The 21,047-nt window shown below is 44.2% G+C and overlaps 2 protein-coding genes across 10 annotated transcripts; one reads left to right on the top strand and one right to left on the bottom strand.

Annotated features, from left to right (window-relative positions):
- The first annotated feature begins 31 nt into the window (after positions 1-31).
- ZNF200 (zinc finger protein 200) lies at positions 32-18,987 on the top strand. 9 transcript variants are annotated; one of them, XR_013410851.1, is made up of 6 exons: positions 32-224; positions 1,358-1,688; positions 2,593-2,681; positions 2,967-3,087; positions 11,213-12,245; positions 17,873-18,987. XR_013410851.1 is itself a non-coding variant. In XM_015125401.3 (5 exons), exons 2-5 carry the CDS (start codon positions 1,439-1,441, stop codon positions 11,929-11,931), a joined length of 1,179 nt encoding a protein of 392 aa, XP_014980887.1. In that variant the 5' UTR covers positions 32-99; positions 1,358-1,438; the 3' UTR covers positions 11,932-13,813.
- On the bottom strand, positions 17,782-18,828 carry LOC703272 (putative olfactory receptor 1F2). The gene has a single exon (XM_015125446.3). It carries the CDS (start codon positions 18,740-18,742, stop codon positions 17,804-17,806), a length of 939 nt encoding a protein of 312 aa, XP_014980932.2. The 5' UTR covers positions 18,743-18,828; the 3' UTR covers positions 17,782-17,803.
- Positions 18,988-21,047: the final 2,060 nt, after the last annotated feature.

The following is a 21,047-nucleotide window of genomic DNA, read 5'->3' as shown; positions in this document are numbered from 1 at the left end:
GACGTGACGGCTGCAGAGCGCCCGACCTCCCAGAAGGCACCGCGTCCCTGCAATTCACCTTAACTGGTCACGGCGCGAACGAATAGTCGCCGGCGACCTGTGAGGGCACTCGGAAGGGCGAGGGGAGGGCTCGGCCGCTCGCGCCTAGTTTTTCTATCTCTCCCGGAGCCTGAGTCTCTGAGCCGTCCCCAGCAAACGCTCAGGGGCTGCAGAGGCCCCGAGAGGTGAGGGGCTCCGTGAGGGCGGGAACCAGGCTGAGGCCGCCTCTGGGGAACGGAGCGTGTCCGTTGCTGAGGGAGAAAGGCCGGGTAGGGAGCCTGGTGAGCGCCTCAGGCAGGGGCGCACGCTGAGCTTTACGGTAAAGGTGTTCCTTGACCAGCGGAAGAGGCCCCAGAGTGAGCCTGGCCCGGCGGGCCTTAGTGGGATGTCGCCTGCCGCTCTCAGGAGAGCTTTGACGGCGGAGAGGAGTCGGCAGGCGGTGTGTGGACCCCTCCTCGGCCTTGCGTCTGCTCCCCGGGAGAGTCACCAACCGCCTCCCCGCCCAAAGGGCACCGGAGGGAGCTTCGGTTCGAGGGGTACAGTATGGCCAGTTTCAGTGACCAACCTGCTTCTAGGCGGATGTCCGCGGTATTGACCCCAGATTTCCTGTCTTCTAGCCCATTGCTCTTTCTCCAGACCTGATTCAACCTCTTCCTGGTGGGTTTTACACACCGTCTTTCTGTCTTTTCTTTCTCCTTTTCTTTCCCTTCCCTGACTCCCTTCCTCCTTTCCTTTCTCTTTTCCTTTCTTTTTTAGAGTCAGGGTCTTGCTTTGTCATTCAGACTGGAGTGCAGTGGCGCGATCACAGTTCACTGCAACCTCGACCCCCTGGGCACAAGCAATCCTCCCACCTCCCGAGTAGCTGGGACCCACAGACTTGTGTCGCCCCGCCCAGCTAATTTTTTATTTATTTTTTTATAGAATCGGGGTCTTGCTGTGTTGCCCAGGCTGGTCTTGAACTCCTGGACGCAAGCGACCCACCCACCAGGGCCTTCCAAAGTGCTGGGATTACAGGTGTGAGCCATCGGTACCTGGCCACACTTTGTATTTCTCAGGAGGCTGGACCTTGGCCTTCTCCCCGCCATTACTCCCTTGCCTTTGGACTTGAGGTTTGCAGAGTCTCTTTTTTATTCTCAGGATCTTCCTTTAACATCTTCCTAAGCATATCTTGTTCAAATACTGCGTTTCAGTTATGATTTCCTAACCCCAGCTGTCGTTTTCTTTAGATCTCCTGTAACCTCACTACCCATGCCACATACTGGAGTGCAGTAATGCCTTGCCTGGTCTTGTGGGTAATCCCTGGTTTCTCTGTCTACAGCTTGGCTCTCTGGCAGATTTCCTCTAGTAAGAGGTGGCTCAGGAGGCCCCGCGAAACGAGTGTGGTGTGTGGTTGCAAGGCATGATGGCTGCAAAAGTGGTTCCTATGCCCCCAAAGCCAAAGCGGTCCTTTATACTGAGAGTTCCGCCAGACTCCAAGCTGGGCCAAGACCTACTTCGAGATGCCACTAATGGGCCCAAGACCATCCACCAGCTAGTGCTGGAGCACTTCCTCACCTTCTTGCCCAAGCCAAGCCTGGTCCAGCCCAGTCAGAAAGTCAAGGAGACCTTGGTTATTATGAAAGATGTGAGCTCAAGCCTTCAGAACAGAGGTGAGAAGCACATGCTTGTTTCACTAGAAGAGGAGGAGGAGGTACTGGAGTCTAAGATAGGCTTCTGTGTTAGTTATAAATTCAAATTAGGATGGTGTATATTGAAAAAGGAGTCAATTCTAGTGTTGGAAAGAGGAAATTCTTCTGAAGTGCTGGGTGTGGGTAAAGCCACAGAATAAACAGTGTGCATCTTTCTGTAGTGTCGGTTTTACCCAAACATTCTGAGGGAAATATCTTTTTTTTTTTTTTTTTTTTTTTTGAGACGGAGTCTCGCTCTGTTGCCCAGGCTGGAGTGCAGTGGCCGGATCTCAGCTCACTGCAAGCTCCGCCTCCTGGGTTCACGCCATTCTCCTGCCTCAGCCTCCCGAGTAGCTGGGACTCCAGGCGCCCGCCACCTCGCCCGGCTAGTTTTTTGTATTTTTTTAAGTAGAGACGGGGTTTCACCGTGTTAGCCAGGATGGTCTCGATCTCCTGACCTCTTGATCCGCCCATCTCGGCCTCCCAAAGTGCTGGGATTACAGGCTTGAGCCACCGCGCCCGGCCGAGGGAAATATCTTTTTGGGATAAATCAGATGAATTATTGAGTTAGGTTTATGTGGAATTTTAGAAATTTTCTGCTCTTTCTGGGCATCTTCACACTTTACATTGCCCCGAGCTCTCCTTTAGTAATACTCTATGGGAAATTCTGAAAGGTGTGTAGAGAGGTCATTATTTTCATAAAAGGGAGATGCCATAGGTTCAAGACCCTAGAGTTTATGGCTTGACCTCCATAAGGGCTCACAGGAGCAGAAAAGCCCATGAGTTACCTGTCAAAGGAATGAGGACAGCCTGACCTCAAGGTATGGGGAGTCTCTGTGTTAGAATCACTGAGTTTTTCACTAACGACACCTTCCTCTTTCCCCAGTGCATCCTCGTCCCTTGGTGAAGCTTCTGCCCAAAGGAGTCCAACAGGAACAAGAGACAGTGTCTCTGTATTTGAAAGCTAACCCTGAGGTGGGTTTGGTTTTCCTATTCACTGTCTGAATCCATCACCTTCCATGCTTGGCCAACGTGTGTGTAAAAACACATTCTTAGGAGTTGGCCTTCTTGGGTGTTTTTCTTCTGCTTTTTCCTTGAGCCCTTCTCAGCCTGGCTGTCCTGTCTTTGCTGCACCTCTGTGGGATTTATAGGTCCCTCTTGCCATCCCTTCCCTTGATCTTTGTTCGTCAGTTTTTGTTACCAGTAGGGCTGTCAGTGAACCTCAGTTACTAAGATGAAAGGGGCCTCTTGCTCTTTCAGGAACTGGTGGTCTTTGAGGATTTGAATGTATTTCACTGCCAGGAAGAATGTGTGAGCTTGGATCCTACTCTCACCTCAGAGAAGGAAGATGACAGCAGTGTCGGGGAGATGATGTTACTGGGTAAGAATCACAGCCCAGCCGGGCGTGGTGGCTCTCGCCTGTAATCCCGGCACTTTGGGAGCCCAAGACAGGCAGATCACGAGGTCAGGAGATCGAGACCATCCTGGCTAACACGATGAAACCCTGTGTCTACTAAAAATACAAAAAATTAGCTGGGCGTGGTGGTGGGTGCCTATAGTCCCAGCTACTCAGGAGGCTGAGGCAGGAGAATGGCGTGAACCCGGGAAGCGGAGCTTGCAGTGAGCCGAGATCGTGCCACTGCACTCCAGCCTGGGTGACAGAGCGAAACTCCGTCTCAAAAAAAAAAAAAAAAAGAAATCACAGCCTTTGTGTGTTCAGATTGTTTACTTTGGGACAAGCACATCCTTCATCTCTAGCTTTGGGGGACAATTCACACCTGGTAAGCCTATGTACACACACACATTCTATTTTACTTTTGTTTTATTCTGTGTGGCAGAGCCTTTCCACAGCTCCAGCTGTGGGTGGGTGGGTGGCCATTTTCCCTATATGTTGGGTGCAGTGAGGGGAGAGGTAGGGAAAACCTGCAGACAGAAACTGTGGGCATAGAAACTGTTCTGAACCCATTTTCTGAACTCTGTTCTCAACAGGTATATTTGAATGTTTTCATTGAACACATGACTAGCTCTTCTAATCCCCGTCCCCTTTTTGATGTTCAATAGATGTGAAGACTACTAGCCTAAGTGAAAATATATTCCACTATTGATGAAAGTAATGTTTAACACTTAATGAGCACTTACATGCTGTTATATGCTAGGCACTAGTCCAAATGCTTTTCATGTGTTTATTGTCTCATGTACTTCTCAGAGTAATATTGAGTGGTATGGAAATTACTGCCACCTTACAGGTGACAGAACTGAGGCAGAGAGGGGTTAAAACATTTGCTAAAGGTCACACAGTTGTAAGCAGTGGAACAGGGATTCGGACTCAGGGAATCTGACATCAGAATTTGCAGTAATGGCCCAGGGCTGCTCTGCCTCCTAGATGCATTTCTCATAATTTCGTTGTTGGTGAATGGGGCATTCTTTTTTTTTTTTTCTTGAGACGGAGACTCGCTCTGCTGCCCAGGCTGGAGTGCAGTGGCGCGATCTTGGCTCGCTGCAATCTCCGCCTCCCGGGTTCACACCATTCTCCTGCCTCAGCCTCCCGAGTAGCTGGGACTACAGGCGCCCGCCACTACGCCCGGCTAACTTTTTTGTATTTTTAGTAGAGATGGGGTTTCACTGTGTTAGCCAGGATGGTCTTGATCTCCTGACCTCGTGATCCGCCTGCCTCAGCCTCCCAAAGTGCTGGGATTACAGGCGTGAGCCACCGCGCCCGGCTGGGGCATTCTTTATTTGTCCTCATTTCCCGGTAATAGTTGACAAGTGTTCTCCAGTGCTGTGTATGAACTGATCAGGCAGAGCCCCTCTATAATTTGCTTAGAGACACTTTACCTTTTCTTTAGAAATGCTGCAACCCTAGAGGCAGAGGCCCACACAAATGTCTTTACTGAGTGCCTGACACTTTTTACTTTGCCTTCAGGGCTGTTTGCTTCTGAGGGTGAAGTTGTACAGAGAATAGGTTTTAGGAGTTGCCTGGGGTGATAGAAATCCATTATGACTATGAAACTCTTAGCTGTAATTATACCATATGGTCAGAAGTATTGGTATGTAATGAGTCTAGTTAATTTCCCACAGGTTGCTCTATGTGATATCTTCTTTATTTTAGAGAAAAGTATAAAAAGATCAGATTTATTACACTGAGTTTTTCCTGAGTCTTGGGCAGAGCTAGCATTTATTTTGGGTGGCCGGTTAGTGGATATATTGCCTCCAGGATCACTTTGACTATGCACTTTGGGGCCCCTAAGACCCAGTCCTCACCCTCTGTTTCCCGCTTCCTCCACCCGTACCCTGAAGCTGATGGATTAAGCTTAGTCATTTACCAGCATGTCATAAATGTACTTGTTTTTTCCTCAGGCAGGATTGGGTTCTGGAATTGTATTTATAGGTTACAAAGATGCTGTATTCCTGCCTTTTATAACCTTCCATTTTGGTTTATAAGACAAGTCACTCCTTAAACGATAAGCAGTGTGAAATGTTTATAGGTATAATGAGCTATCGCAAGACTGAAGCAAGATTTGGACCCAGGAGCAGAGTAGGGAAGAAGGTGGAATTTATTTTGGATGAGATTGAATCCATGATAGGAAATAAAATGAGATTATCCTCCAGATATTTGGAAATTGGGTATTGGAGTTCAGATGTGAGGATACAGGGATTGGGGAGTCATCAGTTTATAGGTGATGATAATTGAAACAGTAACATTTAACCAATTTTTGTGAAAGAAAAACTATAACCGATTGAGCATTGTGGTGACAGGAATCAAAGGAGAGTCCTTAATAACCTAGGGAAACAGAATGTGTGTGTTGGCCAGATGAACCACATAAAAACAAGGAAAAATGTAGAACACTTAAACAGATTCTCAGTAAGATAATTCTTATTATAGCTACTGTATGCTGTGATAGGAGAATACACCTTTTCAAGATTGAAGAAAATTGACTAAATACTAGGCAACAAGGAAAAACTCAGATTCCAAGGAGTAGAAATAAAGTAGGATCTGTCACAATGCAGTACAACTAGAAATTAATAATAAAGATCAGTAAATTAAAGTTGCTTCCACCTGGAAAATTTAAAACTCTTAAGCAACTGTCTTAGTCCATTTTGTGCTGCTATAAAAGAATACCTGAGGCTGGTTAATTTATAAAGAAAAGAGGTTTATTTGGCTCACAGTTTTCTGTAGGCTGTACAAGAAGCATGGCGTCAACGTCTGCTTCTGGTGAGGGCTTCAAGAAGCTACTCATGGTGGAAGGAGAGCAGACTTCACATGGCAAGAGAGTAAGGAAGAGAGTAGGAAGGTACCAGCCTCTTTTAAACAGCCACATCTTTAGTGAACGAAGAGCGAGAAATCACTTACTATCTTGGAAGTAATGGCATCAAGCCATTCCATGAGGGATCTACCCGCATGATGCAAACATTTCCGACTAGGCTCCACCTCCATCACTGGGGATCAGATTTCCCTTTTTTTTTTTGATACAGAGTTTCACTCTTGTTTAAATTTGGAAGTTTCCTTCTTTTTATATACTCTGGAAATTTTCCTAGCATTTGAATTATTTAATTTTTAAGAGTTTAGAAGAATTTTCTGTGGAACTGTCTGAGGCTGGTGCTTTTCTTGGGTAGGTGGCTATTTTTTGATAATTTCAATTTTTTCTATGGAAATTGATTTAGTTTAAATCTTAGTAGTTTTTTTCTGTTTTTAACTCATTACTTTCTATTTGGTGTTTATTAATACCTTTGTTCTTTTAAATCAGAGGCTTTATTCTCATTTTTCTAAATTAAACATGTTTTTACAGCCATGAACTGTCTCATGAGCATCACTGTCAGTTATACCATAGATTCTGATATACACTTGTCCTTGGTATTCATGGGGGATTGGTTCCAGGACCCTTGCTCAGCAAAATCCTTGGATGCTCAAATTTATTATATAAAATGGTGTAGTATTTGCATATACTCCACACATATCCTACGATATATTTTATTTCTAGATTAACTATAATACCTAATGCAAAGTAAATGCTACATAAATAGTAAATAGTTGTTATACTAAATTGTTTAGGGAATGACAAAAAAACTGAGTATGTACAGACAAAACCATCCTTTTTTTTTTCTCTCAAATATTTTCCCTCCTTGGTTGGTTGAATCCTCACATGCAGAACCCATGAATATGAAGGTCTGTATAATGTTTTCTAGAAAAAAATACGCAATTTTAATTTGTCTTTACCCCTCTGACCCAAGGTTGCTGATACAGTTTGGATATTTGTCCCTTCCAAATCTCATCTTGAAATCCAGTCCCCATGGTGGGCACAGTGGTTCACACCTGTAATCCCAGCACTTTGGGAGGCAGAGGCAGGCAATACCTGAGGTCAGGAGTTCGAGACCAGCCTGGCCAAGATAGCAAAATCCTATCTCTACTAAAAAAAAAAAAAAAAAAAAAAGTTAGCCGGGTGTGGTGGTGCATGCTTGTAATCCTAGCTACTCCAGAGGCTGAGGTAGGAGAATCACTTGAACCTGGGAGGCAGAGGTTGCAGTGAGCTGAGATCGCATCATTGTATTCCAGCCTGGGGGACAGAGTGAGATTCCATCTCAAATAAATAAATAAATAAATAAATAGAAATAATACAAATCTATTAATATTTATTATATATAAAGGAGAAAAATCCTGTGTTTACTTGTATAGTCATGAAAAGATACTTACCGGGCGCGGTGGCTCACGCCTGTAATCCCAGCACTTTGTGAGGCCAAGGCAGGCAGATCACGAGGTCAGGAGATCGAGACCATCTTGGCTAACACAGTGAAACCCCATCTCTACTAAAAATACAAAAAAATTAGCCGGGCATGGTGGTGGGCACCTGTAGTCCCAGTTGCTGGGGAGGCTGAGGCCAGAGAATGGCGTGAACCTGGGAGGCGGAGCTTGCAGTGAGCCAAGACTGCACCACTGCACTCCAGCCTGGGCGACAGAGTGAGACTCTGTCTCAAAAAAAAAAAAAAAAAAGAAAAAGAAAAGATATGTGACAAAATTCAAGCCTCTCCTTTATAAGAACATTTAACAAAATAGTAATTAACGGATACTTCCTTAATAGGTAGAACAGAGTAATCTGAAAACTTAAAAATAAGAACATTTATTTGTCTTAACTACTCTAAAGGGAAAAAATGAGACTATTCACTAAAGTAGTGGGAGATGAAGTGTATAAACAGAAATCATTGGCTTTCACATATATAAACAAGTTCATTTAGAAGATACAATGGAAGGCCCCATTAGACTAGAAACATGAAACTTTAAATACTTAGGAGTAAAACTCAAGAAATGTGCAAATTTATGAGGAAACTTTAAAACAAGTCTAAAGGACAGAAGAGTAGATTCCAATGAATGCAAAAAAATACTATGTTCTTGGCTAGGAAGACAGTATCGTAAAATGGTCATTTCTCTTGTTGATTTATGAATCTGATGTCATTTTTCTTTTCAACAATACCAATAGCATTTTTCCCTTGGAACAAGACAGTGTGATCTCAGAAAGTCCCAAAATAGCCTCAAATACACATGGGAGTTTAGTGTGTGATAAAGTTGGTATATTAGTCTGTTTTCACACTGCTATAAAGAATTGTCCAAGACTTGGTAATTTATAAAGAAACAGGTTTAATTGACTTACAGTTCAGCATGGCTGAGGAGGCCTCTGGAAACTTAAAACCATGGCAAAGGCAAGGGGAAGCAAGGCACCTTCTTCACAAGGCAGCAGGAGGGAGAAGTACAAGTAAAGGGGGAAGAGCCCCTTATATAAAACCATCAGATCTCATGAGAACTCACTATCATGAAAACAGCATGGGGGAAGCCCCTGCCCATGACTCAGTTACCTTCACCTGAGTGGTCTCTCCTTGACATGTGGGGATTATGGGGATTACAACGTAAGATGAGACTTGGGTGAGGACACAAAGCCTAACCATAAAGAGGGACTTTCTGATAAAAGGTGTTAGGACAACTGATAGCCATTTGATAAATTAGTACCTTACTTTACATCCCAAGAAAAAGTCCACATGGATCAAAGATTTTAAATGTTTAAAACAAATATAAAAAGCACATTTAGAAAATATGAGTGATTCCTTTATAACCATGGGATAGGAAGGTTTTTGTAATTAAGACTCAAAAGCCCAGAAGCCTTGAAAGAAAAGATTGACAGATTCAAATACATAAACAGGGCTGGGCATGGTGGCCCACGCCTGTAATCCTAGCACTTTGAGAGGCCGAGGGAGGTGGATCACCTGAGGTCAGAAGTTGTGAGACGAGCCTGGCTGACATGGTAAAACCCCATCTCTACTAAAAATACAAAAATTAGCTGGGTTTGGTGGGGCATGCCTAAAATCCCAGCTACTCGGGAGGCTGAGGAAGGAGAATCACTTGAACCCTGGAAGTGGAGGTTGGCAGTGAGCCAAGATTGCGCCACTGCACTCCAGCCTGCGTGACAGGAGCAAAAAGAAGTGCAAATTAAACCGCTAGTGAATTAACATTTTTGTATTTCCTATTTATAGAAATAAAAACATATTGATGGTGAGGTTGTTAAGAAACAGGTATATTGCTGATGGGCATACAAAATGGTACAGTCCCTGTTTAAGGGTAAATGCATCTGTAACTACCCATCTTACCCTTTGTTCCAGCAGTTCAATTCTGGGAATCTGACCTACAGATACAGCAACAGAGCACATTTGAAATGATGTACAAACAAGATTATTTGCTGTGGTATTGTTTGTAAAAACACAAGGTTGGAAGCAGTCCAAATGTAGTTGAAGAGTTCAGTTAAAAATTAAACAAGAAATCATTGACAAAGATTTACATTTATAAAAGTCTTAACCCAATAGATTATTTGCATAATCAAAATCCAAAGTAAAACTACAATGAGAAACCATTTTATACCTATTATTTCAAAATTTAATGCTAACAAGATTAGGTAAAGTTAATATTCACGTATTGATGGTTGCATTGAAATTAGTAGAGCTGCTTTTGAAAGCAGAATGGTAGTTCATGTCAAGAGCTGTGGTAAAAATTGGCATTTCATTATCCTAAGGGAGTGATTAAAAAGAATAATTAAGGCTGGGTGTGGTGGCTTACACTTGTAATCCCCAGCACTTTGGGAAGATTGCTTGAGTACATGAGTGCAAAACCAGCCGGGGCAACATAGCAAGACCCTATCTCTGCCCAAAAAAACTCAAAAAAGTGAAATTAAAAAAAAAAAAAATCTATTGGTGTGAAACTGCGAAATCCAGCAGAGATTCCTACTCCAGCTTCAGGATCAGCCCCATGTCTTGGTGGTTAATTTGAACCCTTGACTCTCAGTCCAGAGTTGAGGGGTCCCTTGTCACACAAGTATGTCCACAGCATGCTTGTTTTTCACTTTGTTACCTAATCTTTATAATCTGCTTACACTGACTTTTTTCTGAAGTATTATAGAAATATAGAAAAAGCCTACCAATCATAAATATATAGCTGAAGTTTTCACAAAATTTTGTACACACTAATCACCATCCAAAATGGGGACTTTTTTTAGCATCCCAGAAATCCCTTTTGTGCCCTGCACCCAGTCACTACTTCCTTTCCTACCCAAAGAGAAACACTACTGACTTCTAATCCCAAAGCTTCATTAGTTGTAGTAATCTCTTTAATCGCCAAAGAATAAACTTTTTTTTTGTTTTGAGACAGAGTTTCGCTCTTGTTGCCCAGGCTGGAGTGCATATGGCATGATCTCAGCTTACTGCAAACTCTGCCTCCCGGGTTCAAGCGATTCTCCTGCCTCGACCTGCCTGGTAGCTGGGATTACAGGCATGTGCCACCATGCCCAGCTAATTTTGTATTTTTAGTAGAGACGGGGTTTCTCCACGTTGGTCAGGCTGGTCTCGAACTCCCAACCTCAGGTGATCTGCTCACTTTGGCCTCCCAAAGTCCTGGGATTACAGGCGTGAGCCACTGCACCTGGCCAATAATAAGCTTTTGTATGAATATGCTGTGCCCTCTTTAATTTGGGTTATTGGAATTGTTTCCATTTTCTCATTGTAAGACATTATAATATTATTTAGTGCTATAATAGTGTGATAATATTTAATATAGTGAAAACCTACAAGTGGTTCATCTTACTATTCAGTTACCAGACTCCTTCAAGATGATGAGTGGTGCCGTTATAGATTTGTAGTCTTCATCCCTAGTCTTTAGCTGAGTGCTCTGCAGAGTATAAGGTGAATATGAACTTGTCGAGTAATTAACACCTATGAAGAGAACAAACATACGAATTCTTTCTGTGAATTCCCACTCATTTTTATTTCTTTAAAGTGTGCTTGCATTGTGGTAGATGGAAAGATTTATCAGTTATGTATCCCACCCTCAATAAATGTGGTAAAGGAGTGCGATGGCAGTATCCGCCACTCCTCAGATTGACTTTAAAGGTGGCTCTGGCTTAAGAAACATGACTTGTTTTTTCCTGCCTGATGTCATATCTCTCAGAAGTTGTTAAATTCTCTCTTTGTTTGAACAGTCAATGGCAGTAATCCTGAAGGTGAAGATCCTGAGAGGGAACTTGTAGAAAATGAAGATTATAGAGAAAAGTCTTCAGATGATGATGAAATGGATTCTTCCTTGGTCTCTCAGCAGCCTCCAGATAACCAGGAAAAGGAAAGACTAAATACATCCATTCCACAAAAAAGGAAAATGAGAAATCTGTTAGTTACCCTTGAGAATGATGCTCCTCTAGAGGAACTCTCAAAATATGTAGACATCAGTATTATTGCACTTACTCGAAATCGGAAGACAAGGAGATGGTACACTTGTCCACTGTGTGGGAAACAGTTTAATGAAAGTTCTTACCTTATTTCCCACCAGAGGACTCACACTGGAGAAAAACCCTATGACTGTAGTCACTGTGGGAAAAGCTTCAATCATAAAACAAACCTCAATAAACATGAGCGAATTCATACAGGAGAGAAACCTTATTCCTGTTCTCAGTGTGGAAAAAACTTTCGTCAGAATTCTCATCGGAGTCGTCATGAAGGAATCCATATAAGGGAGAAGATATTTAAGTGTCCAGAATGTGGGAAAACCTTCCCAAAGAATGAGGAATTTGTGCTTCATCTGCAGAGTCATGAGGCTGAGAGACCATATGGTTGCAAAAAATGTGGGAGAAGATTTGGTCGGCTGTCAAACTGTACCCGGCATGAGAAAACCCACTCAGCCTGTAAGACTCGAAAGCAGAAGTAATACCAGGAAAGGGGTCTGATGGTGCTGCCTCAACCTGAGAGCTTTCATAAGTAGTTCTAAATACCCAGGCTGCCTAAAAAGATATAAATATGTAAAAATCTCTTTATTGCCAAAATTGGATAAATGCCCATCTTGGCTAAAACCTCAAATTGCTAGAAAATTCACAGGGAAGAAAACATTTCAAGGGCTATACCTCAGCATCTAGGCTTTCTGGACTAAAGACCTTTCCTTTTTGAAGTCATATGATAATGTACTGGTCACAGATCCCTTTCCCAAGACTTTGAAGATGAATCTGGAGTCTGCTTACTTGCAAGGTAAAGAGTGACTTGTGTCTATTGGAAGTATATCCATTTTTCCCCCACATGGGGATTCATACTTGAGAAATAGTGCAAAGATGCTTATCTGGAACTGTGTTCTCGTGAAAGAACCAAACTACTGGCTTGTTGAGCCAACAGCTTCTGATAGCAATTCATATAACCCTCTAAGAACACCTGTTTTAAGTCTTGAGTGTTGAAAGGAATTGTTTACTTTGGAATATAGGAAAACAACAATTGAATGTCAGACTCTCATTTGTATGTGATCTAAATTTGCAATCAATTTCTTTTTTTTTTTTTTTTTTTTTTTGAGACGGAGTCTCGCTCTGTCGCCCAGGCTGGAGTGCAGTGGCGCGATCTCGGCTCACTGCAAGCTCCGCCTCCTGGGTTTACGCCATTCTCCTGCCTCAGCCTCCTGAGTAGCTGGGACTACAGGCGCCCGCCACCGCGCCCGGCTAATTTTTTGTATTTTTAGTAGAGACGGGGTTTCACCGTGGTCTCGATCTCCTGACCTTGTGATCCGCCCGCCTCGGCCTCCCAAAGTGCTGGGATTACAGGCGTGAGCCACCGCGCCCGGCCAATCAATTTCAATATTTGCAATTTGTGATAAAATTGACTTTTACAGATTCCTTTTCACAACATAATTTAAGTGTCTACTGTTCTTACTGTATTTTGTTCAGCTATTGATCTCTCCAACAGGCGTCTCATGCTTCTCCCTTGCTAAAAGAAGTTTGGATTACTCAGGCAGGGCCATCCAGCCCCACCACTAGAAAAGCATTTCAGAATCTTGTCCCTCTGTTGAGCCCAGATCTCATGTGCTAGGAAGGAAACCCCAAGACCCAGAGAGGAGGGGTTGACCTGGAGGCAGGAAAAAGTTGGCTTGGATCCATGTCTCATCAATAACCTTACCACATGCTTAGGTCCCCTCTATGCCATCATCAGACCTTTGGCAATGGGGTGTTCACTACCTCACAAGGCAAAGTGTTGTATATTTAGAAATTACGTCTATAGTGGTTAGCTCACATTGCCCCTCAAGAGACAGGTTTCCAGGTGTCTTCACTGTAGTGGGTATTCATTGTCTTCAGCCTCTTGATATCCAGACCTTCCTGTCCTCTGCCTAGAAGCAAGGCCAGCGGTGCCTTTACGGGACCAATCCTGTGGCGCGATTTACGGATTCTTGATCAGTTTTACTTGCTTTAGGTTTCTGGAAGTTATACATTGGTGTTTTGATTGGAAGAAAGAAATCCTATAAATAATTTGGGAAAAATTATAGTGTATGTTTCCCATCCAGAAACATGCCTTTGTATTTATTGGAGTATTATATTCCTGTGAAAATTTTTCTAATTTTCTTCACGTTTTACACAATTTTGTTACTGTAGTTTTTTCCATTATATTTTTATAGTTGATTATTGCTTTTACATGGGAAAGTTATTTTTTATTACATATTTGTGTAACTAGTCACCTTAATGTTGTTAATTTGTTGTAAATTTTCAATAGTTTCTTGGTTTAGTTCTGTTACAACTTTTGGTAAAATGACACCATCTACAAAGAATAGGTTTGTTTCTTGCCTTCTGCCTACTGGTCTTTTTTGTTTTGTTTGTTGTTGTTATTAACATGTAATTCTGAAGTTTCTTGTTTTGGCACAAAGCATTCTGAAAGAAGGACATTCTATGATACAGTTCAGTCCTGAGTCATAATTTAAAAACAAATCCTCCACAACACAGAAAGTCCACAAAAAACTGTCTTTACCAACGTTATATTTCAAGCCAACAGTAAGTACCCTGTAAAGCCAGCAAAGCCAACAAAACTGGCTGCCCACAATGTTACTCGCTTACTTGAAATTCTGGCCAGTGCTCTAGGACTGGGATCCCAAACTGTGTTTCCAGAGCCGGCAAGCTGTTACCATGTGCAGGGGACCTGCCTGTGTACCCAGAAAAATAGCTGCCAGGCAGTGAGTGGTGAGAGTCTCCACTCACTCACTCTTTGGCACCCCTGCCCAGAGTCGGGTGTTTTTATCAGTCCTCATGCAGCCGTGGCACAGTACCCAAGACACTTTTTTTTGAGACTGGCTCTGTTGCTAAGGCTGGAGTGGCGCGATCTTGGCTCCCTGCAACCTCTGCTTCCTAGGCTCAAGCAATCCTCCTGCCTCAGCCTCCTGAGTAGCTTTTGTTTTTTTAAGTGTAGGTGAGTGAAGCCACCATGACGCACACCATCTCCTGCGCTGGGGAGGTGCCCACGGTCAGGTTTGCTGTCAATCCGTACCCAGTGTCCCAGAGGGCAGGACACGGGCCTCAGGGTTTCCTTCCGCACCAGTGGGGCCGGGTGGGACTGAGAGGAGTGCCCCGACCAGGACCAGGTACGGCCTCCTAACTCGAGAGCCCCTGGAAAGTTGTCGGATGAGTAAGTTCTCTTACCTAAGGAGCCTGATCACCAGTTAAACTGAAAAAGTAGACAACAGCTAATAGTTTTACAGCGGTAGAGCGAGAGTTGGAACATGTAAGAGACCAAAGATCCAATTCCAGTAGTAACTACAGAAAATAGGCCGGGCGCGGTGGCTCACGCCTGTAATCCCAGCACTTTGGGAGGCCAAGGCGGGCGGATCGTGAGGTCAGGAAATCGAGACCATCCTGCCTAACACGGTGAAACCCTGTCTCTACTAGAAATACAAAAAAATTAGCAGGGCGTAGGTAGTGCACGCCTGTAGTCCCAGCTACTCGGGAGGCTGAGGCAGGAGAATGGCGTAAAACCCGGGAGACAGAGCTTGCAGTGAGCCAAGATCGCGCCACTGCATTCCAGCCTGGGAGACAGAGCGAGACTCTGTCTCATAAATAAGTAAGTAACTACAGAAAACATCAATCCCCTGAAGACGCAGCGCTAGGCTCACAGCCCATGGAGTTTCCTGGAGGTAAAGCGGACAGAGGTCCAGAATCTCTCGCACATGTGTACCTGGCTACAAACTGACCGCTCCAGGAACCAAAGGATTATAGAAGAGAATGAGGGCTCTGGGACACACAGACAGTAACAAGACAGAAACAGACCATTTTTAGATAATGAAACGAGTGGCTGAAAAACATGAAAGGATGTTCAGACTTACATAATCTAAGAATTATAAATTGAGAGAACAAGATATCATTTTAGGTGTATCAAATGAGCAGAGGGAGGCCAGGCATGGTAGCTTATGCCTGTAATCCCAGCACTTTGGGAAGCCGAATCAGGAGGATGGCTTGAGGCCAGGAGTTCAAGACCAGCCTGGGCAACATAGTGAGACCCTGTCTACAAAAAAAAAAATAAAAATTTTTGGTCGAGTGTGGTGGCTAACGCCTGTAATCCCAACACTTTGGGAGGCCGAGGCAGGCAGATCACCTGAGGTCAGGAGTTCAAGACCAGCCTGGCCAACATGGTGAAACCCCATCTCTACTAATAATACAAAAAGTAGCCGGGTGTGGTGGCAGGCATCTGTAGTCCCAGCTACTCAGGAGGCTGAGGAAGGAGGATTGCTTGAACCCGGGGGGAAGCGGAGTTACAGTGAGATGAGATTGTGCCACTGCACTCTAGTCTGGGCTATAGAGTGAGATACCGTCTCAAAAAAAAAAATTATTTTTAAAATCTAAAAAGCAGTATCAAGATGGCATGGTGGCATGTGAGTGTAGTCCCAGCTACTCTGGAAGCTGAGGTGGGAGGATTCCTTGAATCCAGGAGTTAGAGACCAGCCTGGGCAACTTACTGAGACCACATCCTTTTTTTTTTTTTTTTTTTTAAAGAAACAGGGTCTCACTCTGTCACCCAGGCTGGAGTACAGAGCTGTAATCATAGCTCACTACAGCCCTGAACTCCTAGATTCAAGAGATCCTTTTACCTAACTCTCCCAAGTATCTGGGACTGCAGGGACATGCCACCTCACTCAGCTAATTATTTTTATTTTTGTGGAAACGGGGTCTTGCTATGTTGTCCATGATGGCCTCAAACTCCTGGGCCCAAGTGATCCTCCTACCTTGGCTTTCCAAAGTGCTGGGCTCGTCTCTTTAAAAAATAAAATAAAATCAGAATAAATGGGAGGTTGACTCCAGCATGACAGTGTGAGAGTGCCTGCTCAAACGAGTGGCAGAATTAGGGCTTTCTGAAACTCTAAATAAATCCTTCTCTTGACTGGGCGCAGTGGCTTACACCTGTAATCCCAGCACTTTGGGAGGCCGAGACTGGCATATCTCGAGGTCAGAAGATTGAGACCATCCTGGCTAACACAGTGAAAACCCAGCTCTACTAAAAATACCAAAAATTAGCCAGTGGTGACACGCACCTGTATTCCCAGCTGCTCAGGAGGCTGAATCAGGAGAATCACTTCAACCTGGGAGGCAGAGGTTGCAGTGAGCCAAGATTGCGCCACTGCACTCCAGCCTGGGCAACAGAGCGAGACTCTGTCTAAAAATAAAATTTAAAAAAATTAAATAAATAAATCCTCCCCTTCCTGCCCCAACAAAAGTCTGATCTTTCCATCAGATGTGTTCGTGTCAAGGTCTCTGTTGTGAGAAAGAGTAAACAACCCTGATAGGAGTTGGCCTGGCCCTCACAGCAAGGTTTTTGTGTTCTACTGATAAACATAGAGAATTTCACTGAACATCAGTATCTAATAAGGCCACACTCTGACTGTGCTAGAGCAAAACAAAGCAAGAGCATTCTGCAATGATGTCTCATCACAAAAACATGACATTGTCATAGCCACAAAAATAACCAAACATCCCCCTATGCTGGCTGAAATGAGTGACTGCTATTCCTTTGGCAATCACAGCTTTGGCCTCTTCTTTCCTTCTAGATAAAATATATTAAGATACCCTTTCAGAATTATCCCTATTCTGTAATGGCATCTACTCCAGAGCACAAACTCATTCCTAATTCCTCACCATTACAAAAGCAGAGGTCCTTTTTAGGACTCTTCCAATGAGACATCTCACTATTTCCAATGCTGTGTATTCTCCCTTGTTATAATGAGTAGTAAATCCAACTTACTGAACTACAGGTGTGTTCCTTCTTGGTTTTGGCAGGAGGGCATTGACAATTGGAATTGTCGGGTCATTTAATTAAAGGATCTCTTTCCATCTTTAACCTGAAGAGTCTATATCAAGGGTTTTGTTCTCCCAAAATAGATACCAGATGTTTCTCTTATAAAAACAAACGCTGGCCAGGCGTGGTGGCTCACATCTGTAATCCCAGCACTTTGAGAGGCCAAGGCAGGTGGATCATTTGAGATCAGGAGTGCGAGACCAGCCTGACCAACATGGTGAAACCCCATCCATCTCTACTAAAAATACAAAAAAAAAAAAAAAAATTGGTTTCACATATCTGTAATCTCAGCTACTCAGGAGGCTGAGGCAGGAGAATCTCTTGAACCCAAGAGGCAGAGATTGCAGTGAGCCAAGATCGCACAACTGCACTCCAGCCTGGGTGACAGAGTGAGGCTCCGTCTCAAAACAAACACATAATGCTAAGTTTCATACAGTAGAAAAAATAAACAGGATTATCTCAGAAATTAGCTCCTTCTAGGAATTTCTTAGTCCATATAATTATTGAACAGAAAAGAATTTCACAGCAATCACTTTTACAAGAGCCCCTTTTATGTCCTTGTTCCTCAGGCTGTAGATAAAAGGATTCATCATGGCAGTCACCACTGTGAACATCACAGCAGCTGCTATATCTCTCTGAGCTGAGTGGGAGGATGAAGGGCTGAAATACAGAGATATGATGGTACCACAGAAGAGGAGAACCACAGCCAGGTGGGAGCCACAGGTGGAAAAGGCTTTCCATCTTCCCTTCATGGATAGGACCCTCAAGAAGGCACAGGCGATGTGCATATAGGAAGCCAGGATGCAAACAAATGGGGTGATCATGACTACGGCAGTCTCAGTAAGAATCATCACCTCATTGAGGTGTGTGTCTGAACAGGAGAGTTTCAGGAGGGGAGTCACATCACAGAAGATGTGGGGGATGGTGTTGTCTGCACAGAATGAGAGTCGAGCCATCAGCAGGGTGTGCAGCAGAGCATTCAAGTTGGTAACCACCCGTGATCCAGTGACCAGCAGGGCACAGAGCTGATGGGTCATCTTTGCTGCATAATGGAAGGGGTGGCACACAGTGACAAAGCGGTCATAGGCCATCACAGCCAGGAGGAAATTGTTCATGTCAGAAAACATACAGAGAAAACACATCTGCATGAGACAGCTAGAGAAGGAGATGGTCTGAGTCCCAAGTATGTGATTGGCCAGCATCTTGGGGACGGTGGTGGAGGAGAAGCAGACGTCCACGAAGGACAGGTTGCTGAGGAAGAAGTATATGGGGGTGTGCAGGCGGGAGTCTGTGCTGACGGCCAGGATGAGCAGGTTCCCCAGGACGGTGGCCAGGTACATGCTCAGGAAAAGCATGAAGAGGAGATGCTGCTGCTGGGGCTGCCTGGAGAGTCCCAGGAGGAGGAACTCAGAGACGCTCGACTGGTTTGTCCTGCTCATGGGCCTGATCCCAGATGCAGATAAGACAGACAGAGATCAGCAATGTAGAAGCTGAGGCTCCAGACGCAACAAGTCAAGCTTCAACCATGGCCATGTTAACAAACCTGTATTAGGGTCACTCAGTTAGGATCTGCCCCTCGTCCCTACACCCCCAACTTCCAATGTCCAGTCCTGGATGATGTGGGTCCTCCTATACTCACTCTTTCAATTTTATAAAATATAACACAAAACAACATGCAGACCCATACACAGCCCTCCTGTGCGATTATGCAGGTCTCTTTTAATATTTCCAGGCTTCTCCCACCCCCTAGGCACTCACAGAGAGGCAAAAGAGCTGATTATTACTATGTCTGTGTCAAGCTCCAGCTGATGGATTCAGGACTCTTATTATTTCTCCCTGGATGTGGCATATTTAGAAAAGGCGCTCTCTCAAAGAACTCCAGTCATTAGTCATATATATCTGCTGTTATAATCTTACCTTGAAAGAACTTAGTTAATGCTCCTAATTATTCTAAGGATGGCAAAGTCTTAGAAATACAGGCAAGTCCTGAGCAAGTGAAGAGCAGATGTTCATGGCCTTATCCCTCTGTGCAGGATGTTTGGGAGAATCACAAACGGGTATTTACGGTAGCTTCCATAGCCACTGGGACTAGACTCCCTGACAGTCTCTAATTAGAGACAAGCAGAAATGAATTATCCCACCTATTTCTTGGTCCTTTGGTACCCAGCAATGATGGCAAAGTATATTCTCTAACTACTGGGTCAGAACTTGGAGATAAAGCAATCTTGGTGGAGCTAAGTCCCAAAGAAAATTCACTGAGACCTCAAATTGCATCACTTTGCTGATCTGGGCTTATGTTTACAGGTTTGAAAAGTTGGTTATCAGAAAGTTGTTCTTCTTAACTTCCTAGCTCAGAAGCTGAGATTATAGCAGTGTTATCTGAACCCTTCCTTTTTCTTTCACATATATGGTCATTTTCTGCATTGACTTGATGCGTTTGCTGATGCGGATGCAGAGGCTGGGGTGGGGCAGGTGTAAGGGTGGCATTGCAGAGTTGTGCTTAATTTTTTTTTTTTTGAGACGGAGTCTAGCTCTGTTGCCCAGGCTGGAGTGCCATGGCATGATCTCGGCTCACTGCAACCTCTGTCTCCTGGGTTCAAGTGATTCTCCCACCTCAGCCTCCCAAGTAGGGGGGACTACAGGTGTGCACCACCACGCCCAGCTACTTTTTGTATTTTTAGTACACACGGGGTTTCACTATGTTGGTCGGGCTGATCTTGAGCTCCTGACCTCAGGTGATGCGCCCGCCTCAGCCTCTCAAAGTGCTGGGATTACAGGCGTGAGCCACCGTATCCGGCCTGTGTTTAATCTTTTAAAGCATTTGATGTAAAGGATACCCTTTTTGTAATGGGAGAATATATCAGGAAATGCACAGCATGCCATGACTGAAGAACTCCATGTTCCTAAAGTAGACTTCATTTAGGGATGCCTTCCCAGCTCACACTGGGTCAGCCTTTTCTGAAAATGGCCCCCTAATCCATAGGTGTATGGACTCCAGCAGCCCAGTTTATACTCTATCATCCTCTTCCCAGTGAGGATTCATGATTGGATTAGGGCAATTGGAACTGGGACCGAGGGCCCACGGATCATACTCACTAGGACTTGGCCTGTAACGAGTAATCCCAGAAGGCTGCAACTGTCTTTCGGCTGACTTATAGATGGATAAAAAGCAAACGTCTATAGATAAGAGCAAAAGATGTAAACACACAGAGAGAAGAGCTGGAGAAAGTACGGATGGCTGTTCAGTTCACAGTTCAAGTCATTTTCTAATGACTGGCTACATTCTGTCCTCATTCGCAGTTCTTGGTTGCAAATAACAAACACCAGCTCTTGCTGAGTTAAGCAGGAAAGGATTTCACGAAAATAATAATGAATACCTTTCAAAAACCCTGGGCAGCTGGAGAACCAGGCTCGAAAGACCACACAGCAGCTATAGTGAAAAAATAATACCAATGCAGCTGCTGCCTCCAAGCATAAATGTTGCCGTTCATAGTTTTGACACAGTCATCACTGGCCATGAGGTGACACTAGTAGCACTGCTGCCACTGCTGCCCCAGGAATCTATCTTGCTGCAATGGCTACCACTGCCAGAAAAGGTTCCTCTTGGTCTCTTCTTCCTTGTGCCAAAGGCTGAGTCAGGGGTATCTGATGGGCAGTCACATGCCCACATCTTTGGGGCAAGAGAGACTGGGAAATCAGTTATTCTGGATTTCCTGTTTTATAGGAAGTAAGTTATTTTCCCCA

Source organism: Macaca mulatta, chromosome 20 (genome assembly GCF_049350105.2).
Source record: "Macaca mulatta isolate MMU2019108-1 chromosome 20, T2T-MMU8v2.0, whole genome shotgun sequence".
In the NCBI taxonomy this organism is placed as follows: domain Eukaryota; kingdom Metazoa; phylum Chordata; class Mammalia; order Primates; family Cercopithecidae; genus Macaca; species Macaca mulatta.
Note: the sequence above shows the minus strand (reverse complement) of the source record. Positions and strands in the feature narration are given on the sequence as shown.

What these genes read in the sequence shown, in the direction of transcription:
- ZNF200 (XM_015125401.3), top strand. Translation starts at nt 1,439, where the DNA reads ATGATGGCTGCAAAAGTGGTTCCTATGCCCCCAAAGCCAAAGCGGTCC. An exon ending in ATTTGAAAGCTAACCCTGAG is followed by an intron (nt 2,682 to 2,966) that starts GTGGGTTTGGTT and finishes TTGCTCTTTCAG; the next exon opens with GAACTGGTGGTCTTTGAGGA. An exon ending in CGGGGAGATGATGTTACTGG is followed by an intron (nt 3,088 to 11,212) that starts GTAAGAATCACA and finishes TTGTTTGAACAG; the next exon opens with TCAATGGCAGTAATCCTGAA.
- LOC703272 (XM_015125446.3), bottom strand. Translation starts at nt 18,742, where the DNA reads ATGAGCAGGACAAACCAGTCGAGCGTCTCTGAGTTCCTCCTCCTGGGA.